The sequence below is a fragment of the Myxine glutinosa genome, chromosome 3 (genome assembly GCF_964187855.1).
Source record: "Myxine glutinosa chromosome 3, kmMyxGlut1.1, whole genome shotgun sequence".
Lineage (NCBI taxonomy): Eukaryota > Metazoa > Chordata > Myxini > Myxiniformes > Myxinidae > Myxine > Myxine glutinosa.
In genome coordinates, this window is record NC_136263.1 from 202,572,902 (window position 1) to 202,588,586 (window position 15,685).

The window sequence follows — 15,685 nt, forward strand, 5'->3', positions numbered from 1 at the left end:
ATCACGGATGGTACACCAGATAGGGAAAATGTAGATGAAACCCCTTTTTGCTCAGGTGCTGTGTAGCGCTGCACAAAGATCCATATGAGCGGGGCCTGGGTGCTGTGTAATTAGTACACAAAGAACCAATTACTAGGGTGCTGAATAAACACAAAGATCCATTTTTGGAGCTGGTTCTCCCGGTGCTGTGATTTATTCAAAGAACCAAAATCTTGTAAGAATTAAGATATGATTTGTCGACATCATAAATACTTTAATATATGTAACGATTTTTGTAACGATCATCCTGCAAAAGGTCTGCTCGTCCTTTTCCTTTGAGTCGTAAAATCCTGTTGAATTCTCATTAGAATGCGGAATTAAGTACGCTGTGTGATGATGGAGATCCTTGATGACGAATCAGGAATAGTGAATGAGCAAACAAAGTGACAAATGCTGCGGCTGGAGCAGTAGAAGCGATGTTTTTTAATGGAAACGAGGTAATGAGTAGGAGGGGGCAACACCACGCATACCTCTTTTAAGGTGTGTATAAACCCTGGAATAAACGTGGGAGGGGGCAACACCACGCATACCTCTTTTAAGGTGTGTATAAACCCTGGAATATTTCAGCAATCAATACAATGCTGAAACTATGTAAGTTAATTTAATGAGTAATTTAATGAGTAATTTAATGAGTAATTTAATGAGTAATTTAATGAGTAATTTAATGAGTAATTTAATGAGTAATTTAATGAGTAATTTAATAAGTAATTTAATAAGGAATTTAATGAGGAATTTAATGAGGAATTAAAAGTGGGAGGGGGCAACACCACGCATACCTCTTTTAAGGTGTGTATAAACCCTGGAATAAACGTGGGAGGGGGCAACACCACGCATACCTCTTTTAAGGTGTGTATAAACCCTGGAATATTTCAGCAATCAATACAATGCTGAAACTATGTAAGTTAATTTAATGAGTAATTTAATGAGTAATTTAATGAGTAATTTAATGAGTAATTTAATGAGTAATTTAATGAGTAATTTAATGAGTAATTTAATGAGTAATTTAATAAGTAATTTAATAAGGAATTTAATGAGGAATTTAATGAGGAATTAAAAGTGGGAGGGGGCAACACCACGCATACCTCTTTTAAGGTGTGTATAAACCCTGGAATAAACGTGGGAGGGGGCAACACCACGCATACCTCTTTTAAGGTGTGTATAAACCCTGGAATATTTCAGCAATCAATACAATGCTGAAACTATGTAAGTTAATTTAATGAGTAATTTAATGAGTAATTTAATGAGTAATTTAATGAGTAATTTAATGAGTAATTTAATGAGTAATTTAATGAGTAATTTAATGAGTAATTTAATAAGTAATTTAATAAGGAATTTAATGAGGAATTTAATGAGGAATTAAAAGTGGGAGGGGGCAACACCACGCATACCTCTTTTAAGGTGTGTATAAACCCTGGAATAAACGTGGGAGGGGGCAACACCACGCATACCTCTTTTAAGGTATGTATAAACCCTGGAATATTTCAGCAATCAATACGATGCTGAAATGATGTAATTTACTGTGTAAGAGGGTCGACCTTGGGTTTGTTTGGGTTTGTTGTTTATTTTGTGGATGTGTATTTTTTGTGTATTTTGGATATATTTTCACGACTAATTCCAGTTAACATCCTGCAAAATTTGCTCGTTTTCTGGCCGAGTCGAAATTGCGTTGAGGTCCTATGGCATGCGCCATTAAAAGCGCTGTGTAATGGTTGAGCTCCCTTTATTTCGTTTTGGTCATGCGGATGAGCAGACAAAATGACGAATGCTGCGGCTGGAGCAGTGGAAGCGATTTTTGAATTGTTCAATGATTATTCGATATTGTTATGACTTATTGTCAATAGGTATACTAAGTGGCCATGAGGTAGCCTGTTGCTATGTACAGTTTTATTCTAGTGTTGATTATACCACATAGCTGTGGTGATAAAGGAAATGTTCGTTTAAATAGATGACTATGATATGACCATGACTATAAAATCATGATGATTATTATGAATGATATCATAGGGTTCAAATGCAGAATGATTGCATGAACTTGGGAAAGAACTTTCAAGCCCTATGGGATCAATTGGGTGTTACAAGCGATGGAGTTTCAAAATTTAGCATGATTGAAGGAATTTTACAGTCTTATTTCAGGAGTTTTACGAAATTTAAATTGCCAAGAGATTTTGGGTACTATTAAAGGAAAAATGATGAGATATTTTTCCAATGAACTTTAATATCTGCCATCCATTTTGGCTGTCTCACGAATGAAGGATGAGTTGCCTTTAGTGGTTGCAAAGAAAATTTGTGGAGACCAGGCAAAATGGGGAAATATGTCAGATATGACCCTAGGACAGGACGGTGATTCATCAATTGACATGAGGTACGAACCAGAGGTGACGACCGATAAAATTCGATCTCAGTCAATGGATGGACCTGTCCTGATATCATTGGGGAAAGGGCTTATGCAAGGAGTCATCCAAAATGATTAATTTGATTTATTGATGAATATTGATGAATTAATTGAAATTGAATAATTGATTGAATTGTTGATTGATTGAATCTAATTGATTGAATTTAATTGAATAAAATTAACTGAATAAATTGAACTGAATAAATTGAATTGAATATATTGATTGTTTGATTGATGAAAATGCGGTCTCAAGAAAGAAGCTTTGATATCTTTGCGAGATATTATCAATGTGGAGACAACCTGGGAAAATTGAGCAAGGTGGTGAGTTTATATACAGATATATATGTGCGGTTACCATTGTGTGATTTCCCCGTCAACAGAGCGGACACCTGAGGATTCACCCATTTCATACTGACCCTTTGGCTCATCTGCAAATACTGATCTGTGAGATTGGATTGTGCAAAAGCCACAGCTGAGGGAGATTCTCTGGAAATCACCGTGTGAACAGGTGGAGAGACCCTTCCTGGAGGTACGAGTGAAGCTTTAGAGGAACAAACTACAACACATCCAACGCTACTTTGATAAAAGGCAGAATGGGAAATGGAGCCTGCAAGAACACACAAGGACAACCAGAGATTCCACAAAAAGGTACTTGTACACATCATATGTACGACCGTTATGGTGCCGAAGCTATAAGGCAGGTCGAGAATTGGTATTTGTGGACAAAGGGACATGATGAGGAGTTTCCAAGAGATGGTACATTTGAGCGAAGTCGATTGGAAAGATTGGAACAAAGATTGAAAGCCAGGAAGAGACAGAATCTAACGATAGACTGGCTTGCATTCCATCTTTGGGATGGTGAATCCAGACAACGGGAACAGCAAGAACGGATAACGGAACTAGAACTTAAAATAAAAAGGATACAGGATACAGTGGAGGAGACAAATGCACAACTGCCCTCGAAATTAGGAATGAAAGTCACAGTTGTCCCATCTGATTTCCAGTTGTCTCCCCAAAAAGGACGGTACAGAGAATTTTTTCGTGTTTCAGGAGATAACGAGAGATTGCAGTGGCAACTCAGGGATGTAGAGATGCAGCCCAGCAATACAAGTGCACAGGCGCACAGATCAGACAACGACAGAAACCGGTGTTTCGAGTGTGGAAAGATGGGACATTGGAGAAGAAGATGTCCGTATGTCAACAGGAAGACAAGGTCATGGGGCAAACCAAGATCAAGGGTACCAGTGCTTACCGGTACCTCAGACAATGATTAGGCCTTCATTGCTGCAAATCCCAAATGATGATTGGCCTCAACAGATTCGATTACTGGACAAACATGAACAACTGTCAATGATTCTTGTGTCTGAAAAGTTTTCAGAGCAAGAATGATTCATTTTTCTTTTTGCTTGTTAACAAATTAATAATTAATTGATCAAATGCCAAAATTGGATCTTCTATTTTGGGCACAGCAATTTTAAATTTACAAAGTTTGGAACAATTGCGTTGCAATTGTTGGCAAACCAAGTAACAAGAGTCACATGATGATCAGGTGGGAATTTCGGACTATTGTTCCGCACGATTGATAGGTCAATGGTCGACTGACATGCAAATGGGTGTGTAGTCAAAATTTGGATAGATTATTGTGAAGGCAGAAAGGGTAATTTCAATTTGACATCATAAGGGTTTTCTAAGAATGGACTTTTGGTTTATTTGTCTATAAGCATTTTGAATTTGATTGACAAATTTTATGAAATTGAAATAAAATTGACACCCATCTGATCTGTAAATAATGGTTCCAACGCAAACAAATATGCATAATGCATGTGTGTGTGTGTTTTTGTGTATCAATCTTACAAGATTGTTGACACCGACAGTGTGCCTGTCTGGAAATGGATAGTTATATGTGGATGGGATTGGGATATGTGGATGGGATTGAATATCCAGAGAATCCGTAAAATAAAATAGAAATATAATTTGATTATGAACATTATCTCTTTTGTCAAGGGAAATGGAATATAAAATTTTTTTTTTGATGTGCTGGGTTATGAGCAGCCATTAATTAATAGTAAAATTGTGAGTAATTTTGGGATTCCATTTTTGATAGAATGTATATGAGAATAACATCTATTTATGGATATGAGCTTCATAAAAGGAAATGAGGAAGTACAAAATCATCCAAATTTGGGAGAGGTCTTACACTGACTTCCCAGAATACTCTGCTCATGGATTTTATATATATAAACTTGAATTTTATCAGCATATAAATTGTGCTGTATGTATGGATGTGTTTTAGGCATAGATGATATGGGAAAAGAGTAAAGAAAATTTTGCTGGTTTGAACTATTGTGGGTTTTTCAGTTCTGGAGTTTAAACAAAGACACTGGTTAACAGATGAGAAAGGATAGTAAATAAATTATTCCCTGCTGGGCAAATTAAGTACGATATTACTAAGACTTATGAGAGCTATAGTTCCGCCTTACAGCAGTGGAAAATTATTGGAAAAAATTAGATCCAACATAATGAATCTATAAAAGAATGTGATAGGGATAATATCCTCAATTTGTACTAATTATTTGATTGTGGGTAAAGGAATTAAGTCATCGTAGTGGATTGTTAACAGCAGCCTGAAAATGTCCTGAGAGTGTGCATCCATGTAATCAGAAATCCCAGATTTGTTTTTACAAACAACATTTTGGTAGAGGTCTTGTGTGGAACACTTCCTTGGTAGATAAAAACGGTACTGCATGCTGGCAGCCACTTTTGCGGCCAGTTAGGCCAAACAAATTGAGAGGAAATTGTAGTTAAATACGTAAGTTACACATGGCTATTTGTAAAAAAGGAAATTTGTTGAGATGGGAAACATTTTTTCGAAGGTTTATTAAGGTGTTATAATATGACATGTGGCAAGGCAAACTATTGGATAGGAAAATTAGATCTGGCTATAGAATAAATTTATTGACCCCTTGAAGTTAATCCTTCGAATCATTGTTTCACTGGCATTTTTGTTCACATTGGAAATAGTTTGGTAGAGCTTTGGTTAAAACCTTTGGTTGCGGTATCTTGGAACGAATTGATAAACCATAGGAGATTGATAAGAATAGAAACAAATATGGACCCAAAATAGAAAGTTGGATTCATGCCTCTCATTGCAAGCAAGCACATGGGGCTAAGGTGGACGATCCCACAGAAAATGAGGCTGCACCTAGCAGCCCAGCAGAACATTCAGTGGTAGAAAAATGATAGTCATGATTTACAGTCATTTGAATTACATTTTAACACCCCTTGCATTGATAAACATTACATTTTCAACATGTGATATTCCTACTTGGAATAGTGACATTTATTTGCCTACATGACATACAATTACCTGCTGATATTAATACAGCATGAGTGAAAAAATGTATCACAACTACACTCATGATCAGGGGATTGAGTTCAACCCCGGGAGATAGGGGGATCAGGGTAAGACAAATAATCTGATTATGTTACATATTAAGGGATTTTTCTTTATTTACCTTTTAGGAAGCTTGTTAGTTTGGTATATAATGTTAAATGTCATCGACATATAACTATGTCATAGATATGAATATATACAAGGAGTAGCAGACTTGTTTGTTGGTTTAGTAGTTATATTGGCAATTGTTTTAGTGGTGGCTTGCTTGAAAGCCTTAGTGACGGTGTGTTTGAATAAGGTAACCAACAACACGATGATAACACATGAAGTGACAAATGAGGAAAGAAATGTGGAACCAGAAAAGGAAGACTTTTATGGCGACATAAACAGTAGAATTAAGATAATGGCATAACGACAATGTTATGAGTTGTGTCAATTACAATATCAATGAACTCATATCACCACGAGTGACACACTGTTAGAAAAAAAAGAGGGAAAAGAAAAAGTGGAGAGGAATTATGGTAATAATACATTATGCTTAATTTGTTGGTTTGGGAAAATTGTTGTTGGGAATTAGGTATTCCCGTGTGTGATTGTAATCATATACAATGCTATTCTTAGTTTAGTAATAAAATACATACCTGATTGAATATTATTTGTGTGACGCATATAAATGAATATAACTTTTTGTGTTAAGAAAAAACAACAAATTGTTGAATGTGAAACTGTCGGAAGATATACATGATTATGCTGATTTTTTGTATACAGAGTCGAGGCTCGTGAAAGAGCTAACATTTATCAAACAAACAAATCAAACAAACAAGCAAACAAAGTACACAAAAAGGGGAGCAGCCGACAAGATGGGGAGAGAAGGGGAGGAAGCACACAAACAACATTTGAGAGCAGGGACATTGGGAGATGTGTGGGAGGGAGAGGGCTTGGGGGGAGGTGGGAGAGGTATAAGCTATGGATAAGCTATGGATCTTCCAAGGTACAACATGGAGGATGCCCAGTATGTGGCTAGATCTGAAGCCAAGGTTTGCTATGTGGTGGCTCAGGGGAGGCTATGGCTGATGGTGAGGCCTGCAAGTTTAAGACATGTATAGAAGTGTTGTATCTGCTCACAGAGAAAATCTGAGGACGAATGAAGGAGGAACACCTGCATACCATAGATGTACCCTATCTGATTCAGTGTGTGCGGAAAGCAGATTCAGATATGACTGAGCATAAGGATAAGACGAGATCACATTTTGGAGGGATTGCTAACGGAATTGGGAAGAAGAAAGAAAGAAAATTTGTGGCTAAAAAATGAAGTTAATCGTGGCATACACCCTCTTTCTCAAAGAATGATGAAGACATTCTCCCGTGTAACTTGGAGATGAATGCTTACCTTCACCAAGGATAATTTATGTGACCATTTGCCTGGATCACACTGCAACATATGAAAGAAAGGCGATCACTTACTCTTGTTCGAAGACTTCGAACATTCACCACATCAGAAGTTGCAGGACAACGACATTTTACCTGCAACCTCTGTGAAATGCGGGGACATATGTTATTACTTCACCAACGTCCGGGGAACCAGCATGGAGCTGCAAAAAACGGCTGTGCCCTTGTCACAACAGCTGTGCACGATTCTGCTGGATTGCTCCTGGTAAGGACCATGAATGACCTGAACACCATGGTCCCAACATCATTGTGGATGCATCCGGCATCCCTGTTCCACATCTTGCTGGCCAATCAATGTCACACCAATACTTGCTGCCCACTCACAATAAGGGAGGAGGCAAGTCGACTACAACTGGGTGAAGGCCTTGTTCAGGAATTACTATGGTTTACAGCAAAAAGTGGCAAGAATGCTACAAGGAGAGCAGGGTCAGTCTATGACTCCGCAATGTTACCACAACAGCGAAATCCTACACGAAGTAGTGCAGGAGCTATGAAGACATTAGGAGAAAATGTTTCATACCTGGATTCAAACACAAGTGATCAGCCCTTCCTTTCAAACAAAGTCAACATTTGTGTGGAGGCAAACGTTTTTGCCAGATGGTGCAGATGCTTTACAAAACTTGAAAATGAAGTGAAATTGTTGTATCTTGGTGATGGTGAAGTGTTGTTTTGAAAATATATTTGTGATGCAAATGCAATAGATTGAACAATATGGAAGGAGTCAATGACCAACGAAATGTTTTGTGATTCTTGCAGGATGACGGTGTATGCCTAAGGGAATTTGATTACCAAAGTTATGATTATTTACTTATACTTGTAATGATGTTTACTTGTAGTGATTGATTGTTTACTTATATTGATGTTTAGATTAATGGTTAATATAAACAAAAACAAAAAGATGAGGGAATTGTGGAAGTGTAATTCAGTGTAACTTATTAATTGGCACTGGTAACTTATTGGTTGACCTAGTAACAAAGCAGATGCATTTTACATGCAAACTCTGTGGGGGACGGGTTTGTAAATGAGTTAGGAATGTGCACGAACATGATGGTCTCTTGAAACACCTGGTCACAGCCCCAGGCTGGAGCACCCCCCTATTGTTTGATAAATGGAACTCACAGCAGGGGGGGGGGGCTAGCTGGCGCCAGGAAGGCGACCGGTGACGTCGGCGGAGAGGAGATTACGAGTTCAGCGGACAGAGGATTAAGTCGAGTTGGTCCATATAAGCGGGAGCTGCGGCTGGAGTCGAGAGGACTTGCTACGAGGAGCTCTGACGAACGGGACCATGGCGGAGGAACATCAGCCGAACGAGAAGGCATTAGCGAAAAGAGTTAACCTGGTCTATTGAATTATGCGGTATTATTTGGTAAAGGGAATGAAGTGTATAACCAGTTAATAAACCAGACCTTTTGTAAACCTGTGTGCGGTCATTGGAGTCCTGTGAGTCCCCCAGTGTAAATTCCCTGACACACCCTAGCCGCTAAGCCAACACCAGGCTATGGTATGTCGGTATATGGTATGAAAAATATTACGATATAACTGGTATATCGATACAATCGCCGGACGCTAATACATACTTGTACCTAGTTTGACGTAGATCCCCTCGTCTGTTCTTAAGTTATCGCGGTAACGAAACCCCAGCGCGGATGGACGGGCGGACGGACGGACAACCCGAAAACATAATGCTTTGGGCGACTTTGTCGGTGGAGAAATAAAAATGTATAATAAGATGTATAAAAATGCCAAACATCTATCTATAATTCCAGTAATCTCTGTGTGTATGTGTGTGTGTATGTATGCGACAACGATTTCTCGACAACTACCGGTCCGATATACTTGAAACTTGCCAGGTATATTGCTGGGGACCCGAGGATGTGCCTTTTCAAGGTTTGAAATTAATCGGACAAGTACTTACCGAGCTATGGCGATTTAGCCGTTCGCCGTTCGCTTTGGCGTTGCGAATGGACCAAACCATTCATGTAAATAGAGGGGGGGGGGGTTCTGTGGTCGTTCGCTTTGGCTTTGCGAATGGACCAAACCATTCATGTAAATAGAGGGGGGGGTTCTGTGGTCGTTCGCTTTGGCTTTGCGAATGGACCAAACCATTCATGTAAATAGAGGGGGGGGGGGGTTCTGTGGTCGTTGCGAATGGACCAAACCATTCACATCGAATCATCGAATGGACCAAACCGTTCGCTTTGGACCAAACCATTGCATGTAAATAGAGGGGGGGGGTTCTGTGGTCGTTGCGAATGGACCAAACCATTCATGTAAATAGAGGGGGGGGGGGGTTCTGTGGTCGTTACTGCCACGTGGTTTCAAAGTTTTTTTTTGTTGTTGTTGTTTGCACGCATGTTTTTTTGCACCCACGTACGGGCACGCCCTAGGATGTTTACACACACACACCCCTACACAAATTTTTTTTTTTTTTTTTTTTTGGCAAGGAACGGGCACCCACGTACGGGCACGTCCTAGCTTATATATAGTACGGGCATGCCCTAGTGTATAAAAATGGCACAAGCATAATCATTGGTGATCGTCTGCCCCTATTACCTTCCTTCACTAGGTAACCTACACATGGTAAATGGTAACAACAAAGCACCTGAGGAGAAGAAACAAAGCCTTCACGTTCACTTGCTCCGTTCGCTGGTGTTGATGTTGCAACTGTGGTCTCAACAAAGAAGAAGATTAATCCTCTGAAAAGGAAATAAAAGGCAGCAGGCAAATTAGAAGAATCAGTTTTGCGAATGACGTTAGTACGTCACCAAACGAAGCAAAATGAAAACCTCCGTTTATGTCAAACAGATACTGAGTCTCGTGGAAGAGATTAAACAGAGCCAGAGAGTAGAAATACTGAAACTGTGTGAAGACAATCCAGCGAACGGAGAAAGTGAACGTGTAGAGCGTTCTTACATTTCACATCCGATATTAATTATTTACTTTGGCCTGTTTATCAGTGTTGTCGGCTGCTGAACACCGTTTCCGCTTTGGTCCAGAAGAGTCATACTGTTCACAAACCGGATGTCATCATCTTCCGACATTTGGACCGTCGCCTCACCAAAACCATGACCAGCATCAGCTGGTATTTGAGTTCGGCTTGCACTTTCCGTAACAATAGGTTGAAACTGAGCAGGTTTGTTGGCCTTCTGCAGTAGGTATATTTGAAGGGTTTTCCTTCCTTTAGCCAGAGCACTGTCAGCCTAACACCGCAAGGTGTTGGTTTCCGGAGTGCACCTACATGGAGGTGAGGTTGACTTAGGTGCTCTGAGGTTCACGGCAGACTACCAGTTTTCGCTTTTTGCCCATGACTGAGATAGCCGGCCCCGACATCACTGGCTGTGAGGTTAGATTTTTTATTTTTTATTTTTTTTGTATACTGAATCGAGGCTCGTGAAAGAGCTAACATTTATTTCACAAACAAATCAACCAGACAAACAAAACATATAAAAAGAGGGAGCGGAAGACAAGATGGGGAGAGAAGGGGAAGCACACAAACACAACATTTGAGAGCAGGGAGAAGTGTGGGAGGGAGAGGGCTTGGGGGGAGGAGGCGTGGGAAGGGGGGGGGGAGCGGTATAAAACACAAGGGGACCAAGGACTTCCAGGACAGAAGTTGGTATTTCCAAAAAAAAAAAAAAAAAAGTGAAGGATTTTGAAAAAAGTGCTTGGAGTGTTCATCTTGTTTATCCCATGCATCCCATCCCAGCCCTATCTCTTACCCCGATGTCCCTGTTCTCCACTGTTGTTTTGCTTCCCTCTTTCTTCCCCCTTCTTGTCTCCCTCTCCCTTTATTATATGTTCGATGTGTTAAGCTCTTACGACTTGGTATATGTCTTCATGAGCCACGACTTGGTATACAAAAACGAAATGAATAATTAACTCAGCGATGGCCATGAAAGTTTACACTAGCTCCACTCCCTCTGCTCCCCAATTATTACCGATCCTTAACAGAAAAAAAACCAAAACATTTAGAGGCCTTTTTCCCCGCCATTTTTGGGGTTCGCCTTTTTCGGGGACCGTGGTCCCCTTTTTGAAGCAATGTTTTACAGCCGGATGCTCTTCCTGCCCCCAACCCTGTTAGTCCCGTCTTGCGACACACAGTGAATTACCAGTGAACTGGTACTCAATTTGCAGACCTCGGAAGGATGACAAGATGAGTCAACCCCACTGGCGTTAATTCAGCGATCGACCGGGATTCATACCCAGGATCCGAGGATCCCAAGCCGGCACCCTAACCGCGAAGCCAACACCAGGCGTTGATCCTTAACATAATAAAAATTACAAATAAGGTATACGTTTGTGATTTATTAGGTATACCTAATATTAGGTATACCTAAATGTGCTCGTGTGGTTATTTCTATTGCCACCCCCATTATTAGTCCCCTACCGGTGTACACCGGAGGGGACAATAGGTTTGCACGCCATCCCTCCGTCCATCTGTCAGTCAGTCAGTCCGTCCGTCACGCAAAGAACAGTTTTCCAGACTTTTTTTCTAAACGCTTAATGCTAATGATTTCAAACTTGGCACATGGTTTCCTCATGATAAGTTACAGGTCAAGTTCGAACTTCACGACGTTTCGATCATTTTTAACAAAGTTATGGCACTTTGAACTTTGGTAATTCTGATAATTCTGATGATCCTTAACTCACTCAGTGCATTTTAAGTTTCAATTTCCTTTAAAAACCAATTTCTCTGCAATAATAGGACCGATTGAGATTTAAAAAATTCACCGTAGAGGGGACTCCGTCTGTAGAATATTTTAATGGTAATTATGACGTCACAAGTCACGTGGTTCGGTCGCCATATTGTTTTTCGTGAAAACACGAAAACACCTTTTTCTCTGCAACGGCTGAACAGATCGAGGCCAAACTTTGCAGGCAGAATCACATACCCATGACGAACAAAAACGTCAGCCAGCATGACGTCATGCATCACATGGTTTCAGAGTTATGACGTTTTTAAGCATGAACCTTTAAAACCGTGCTCCTCCCTCATTTTTGATCCAATCGAGGGGAAACTTCACAGATCTGTTCAGCACTAAAATGTCCTTTTGGAATTTGCGATAGGGCACGTGGTTTGGCAGATATCGTTAATTAAACGAAAATATTTTTTAAAATGGATATCTCTTGTTTATTCTCGAGTTCTCCTCAAGCCGCACTGCGCGTCCTCAGCCTCGTCTCGCGAACGTCAACAGCGCGACACAGCACGTGCTTTCCGGAGGGGAGGAGCCAAGCCGAGCAACATATATATACACATCGATCATTGATCGTGAACCGAAAAATATAATAAATTACTGATGGTTTCAGAGTTATGACGTTTTTAAGCATGAACCTTTAAAACCGAGCTCCTCCCTCATTTTTTATGCGATCGAGGGGAAACTTCACAGATCTGTTCAGCATGTCAGTCTACTAAAATGTAATTTTGGAATTTGCGATAGGGCACGTGGTTTGGCAGATATCGTTAATTAAACGAAAATATATATTTTTTTAAATGGATATCTCTTGAATCGCTAGTACCTCAGACCGTGAGTTGGTAATAATTTATATAATTACACAGTGCAATACGTGCAGGCCACTCCACAGAGCGACCTTGCGGTCTTATCAACGAGGCGAGGCGTGACACCCGTGTCTCAGCATACCTCAGATCAAGTTTGAAAACCAGCATCAACCATGCATAAATTTGCATATTCGATCATTTTTGACAAAGTTATGGCACTTTGAACTTTGGTAGGGGACATGTATTGCAGCGCAATACTCAAAATGCTTGTTTATATAAAATCAGAAAAGATGTGTGTCATCAACTCATGACGAGAAGGTGCCAAAGTTCAGGTGGGAGTGATGCCCCACCCATGGCATTTGAATACGGCCAATCAGGCAACACGGCAATCATTGGTCAAATATGGCCGACATGGCCATGATCTACAGAGACCCAGTCACATTACAATACTTTATATCGTGTTGCAAATTTCGTGGGGGACCCCACTCCCTCTCGTCAAAACTCAAAGTGGGGAACCCGATCGAAGCAAGGGTGGAAATCATTCCATTTATGACGACGAAACGTCTGATGCCCGACGTGGAGATCGGTTTCTGAGGTTTGGGACATGGAATGTAGGGACAATGACAGGGAGATCAGGAGAAGTGGTGGAAGTATTGGTCAGAAGAAGAGTGGACATATGTTGTGTGCAGGAGACTAGATGGAAGGGAAGTGGTGTGAGAATGGTGAAGGGTAGGCAGGGACAGAAATACAAGGTTGCGTGGCAAGGGTTCCCGGAGGGCGTGAATGGTGTTGGTGTCCTGTTTTCTGAGGAGTTTGGAGACAGTGTGGTGAGTGTGACTAGAGTGAGTGATAGGTTGATGATGTTGAAAATGATTGGAAAGCTCTTGGTGAACATCATCTCGGGATAAGCTCCGCAGGTTGGTCGGAGCGATGAAGAGAAGGACAAGTTCTGGTGTGCTATAGAGAAGCTGATGGAAAACGTGAAAGATGAAGAAGTTGTTGTGGTAGGAGGAGACCTAAATGGACATGTGGGAAGGAGTATGGACGGTTTTGAGGGGGTTCATGGGGGTTACGGATATGGTGTGAGAAATGGAGAAGGTGAAAGGATTTTGGAGTTTGCTGATGGACCTGATTTGTTGATTTGTAACACTCAGTTCCAGAAAGAGGATAATAAGCTTGTTACATACACGTCAGGTGGGTCGACGACAACCGTCGACTACCTGATGGTGCGTAGGCGAGATATGGGGCACCTCCGGGACACAAAGGTGATCCCGGGGGAGGAGGCTGTTTCACAGCACCACTTGGTTGTCTGCGACATAAGGGTGAAAGGTGCGAGGAGAGCTCGGCGGGTGAAGTACCAACCGAGAATGAAGGTGTGGAGGTTGAAAGAGGTGACAGCGAGGGAGGCATTCAAAGAGAGGCTGAGTATGGTAGAGGATGATGTGGTTGAGCTTGAAAGTGGTTGGATGTCAATGAAAGATAGTCTGTTGGGAGCCGTTGGTGAGGTATGTGGATGGACAAAAGGACCACCGAGGCACTCGGAAACATGGTGGTGGGATGATGAAGTTGGAAAGAAGATTGACGAGAAGAGGAAGAAGTTCAAGGAGTGGCAGAAGGCGAAGGGTACGGGAGCAGAAAAAGCAGAGCATGAAAGTTATAAGGCAGCCAAGAAGGCTGCAAAGAAAGAGGTTGCAAAGGCGCAGGAGGCATGGAGGAAAATGTTCGGAGAACACTTGGATTCGGAAGAGGGTCAGAGAGCAGTATTCAGGATTGCAAAGCAGATAGCGAAAGAGAGGTGTGATGTGATGGGGGTGAGTTGCTTGAAGGATGAAATGGGACAAATCGTTGTGGACCCAGATGGAATTAAAAGAAGATGGAAGAGATATATGGAAATACTGTTGAATGCAGAGAATGAATGGGATGGCAACAAAGAGATTAACCCAGTTTTAGGACCGGCAGAGAAGATAACCGAGAAGGAAGTTGAGGAAGCGATAAAAGCAATGAATTGTCGAAAAGCGGGAGGGTCGACAGGAGTTGTGGGAGATATGTTGAAGGCAGCAGGAAGTTGGGGTGTTAAGAGAATGACAGAGATCTGCAATCTGGTGGTGAAAGAGGGCCGCATTCCAGTGGCTTGGGAACCGAGTACCCTCGTCCCTCTATACAAGGGGAAAGGTGACCCTCTGGAGTGTGGCTCGTATCGAGCGATAAAGTTATTGGAGCATGGAATGAAGGTATTGGAAAGGGTGTTGGAGAGGAGGACAAGGAAGAAAGTGAAGATTGACGAAATGCAGTTTGGATTTATGCCAGGAAGAGGAACGACACACGCTTTTCATTGTGAGGCAGTTGCAGGAGAAGTATATGGAGAAGAGGAAGAAGTTGTTTCTTGGGTTTGTTGATCTTGAGAAAGCATTTGATAGGGTTCCATGTGAAGTATTGACATGGGCATTGAGGAAGTTAGGAGTGGAGGAATGGTTGATCAGAGTAGTGATGGCAATGTACAAAAGAGCGCGCACAGCTGTAAGGACGAAGGACGGGAACAGTGGTGAGTTTGAGGTGAAGGTGGGAGTGCATCAGGGGTCGGTACTAAGTCCACTACTATTTGTAGCTGTGATGGAGGTGCTGGCTCAGAACGTAAAGGAGGGTTTACCGTGGGAGTTGTTGTATGCAGATGATCTGGTGTTGATTGCAGAAAGTATGGATGGACTGAAGGAGAAGATGAACAAGTGGAAGGAATGTATGGAGACAAAAGGTCTGAAGGTGAATATCGGAAAAACGAAGGTGATGGCAAGTGGTAAAGCATGTGGTGAGGTGGAAAGAACTGGGAAGTGGCCGTGTGCTGTGTGCAGGAAGGGTGTCGGAGTGAATTCCATTCAATGTACAATGTGCGCTCAGTGGGTTCATCAAAAATGTAGTG

At 41.3% G+C, this 15,685-nt stretch overlaps 1 protein-coding gene across 8 annotated transcripts in view; it reads right to left on the minus strand.

The window, feature by feature from the left end:
• The window catches only part of TMEM144 (transmembrane protein 144), a 61,494-nt gene that overhangs the window by 28,798 nt on the left and 17,011 nt on the right, over positions 1 to 15,685 (minus strand). For all 8 annotated transcript variants that reach the window (XM_078774981.1, XM_068109508.2, XM_068109503.2 and 5 more), the window contains one exon: positions 9,877 to 9,970. In XM_078774981.1, coding sequence (XP_078631107.1) covers positions 9,877 to 9,970 — 94 coding nt within the window. The remainder of the gene's footprint in view (positions 1 to 9,876; positions 9,971 to 15,685) is intronic.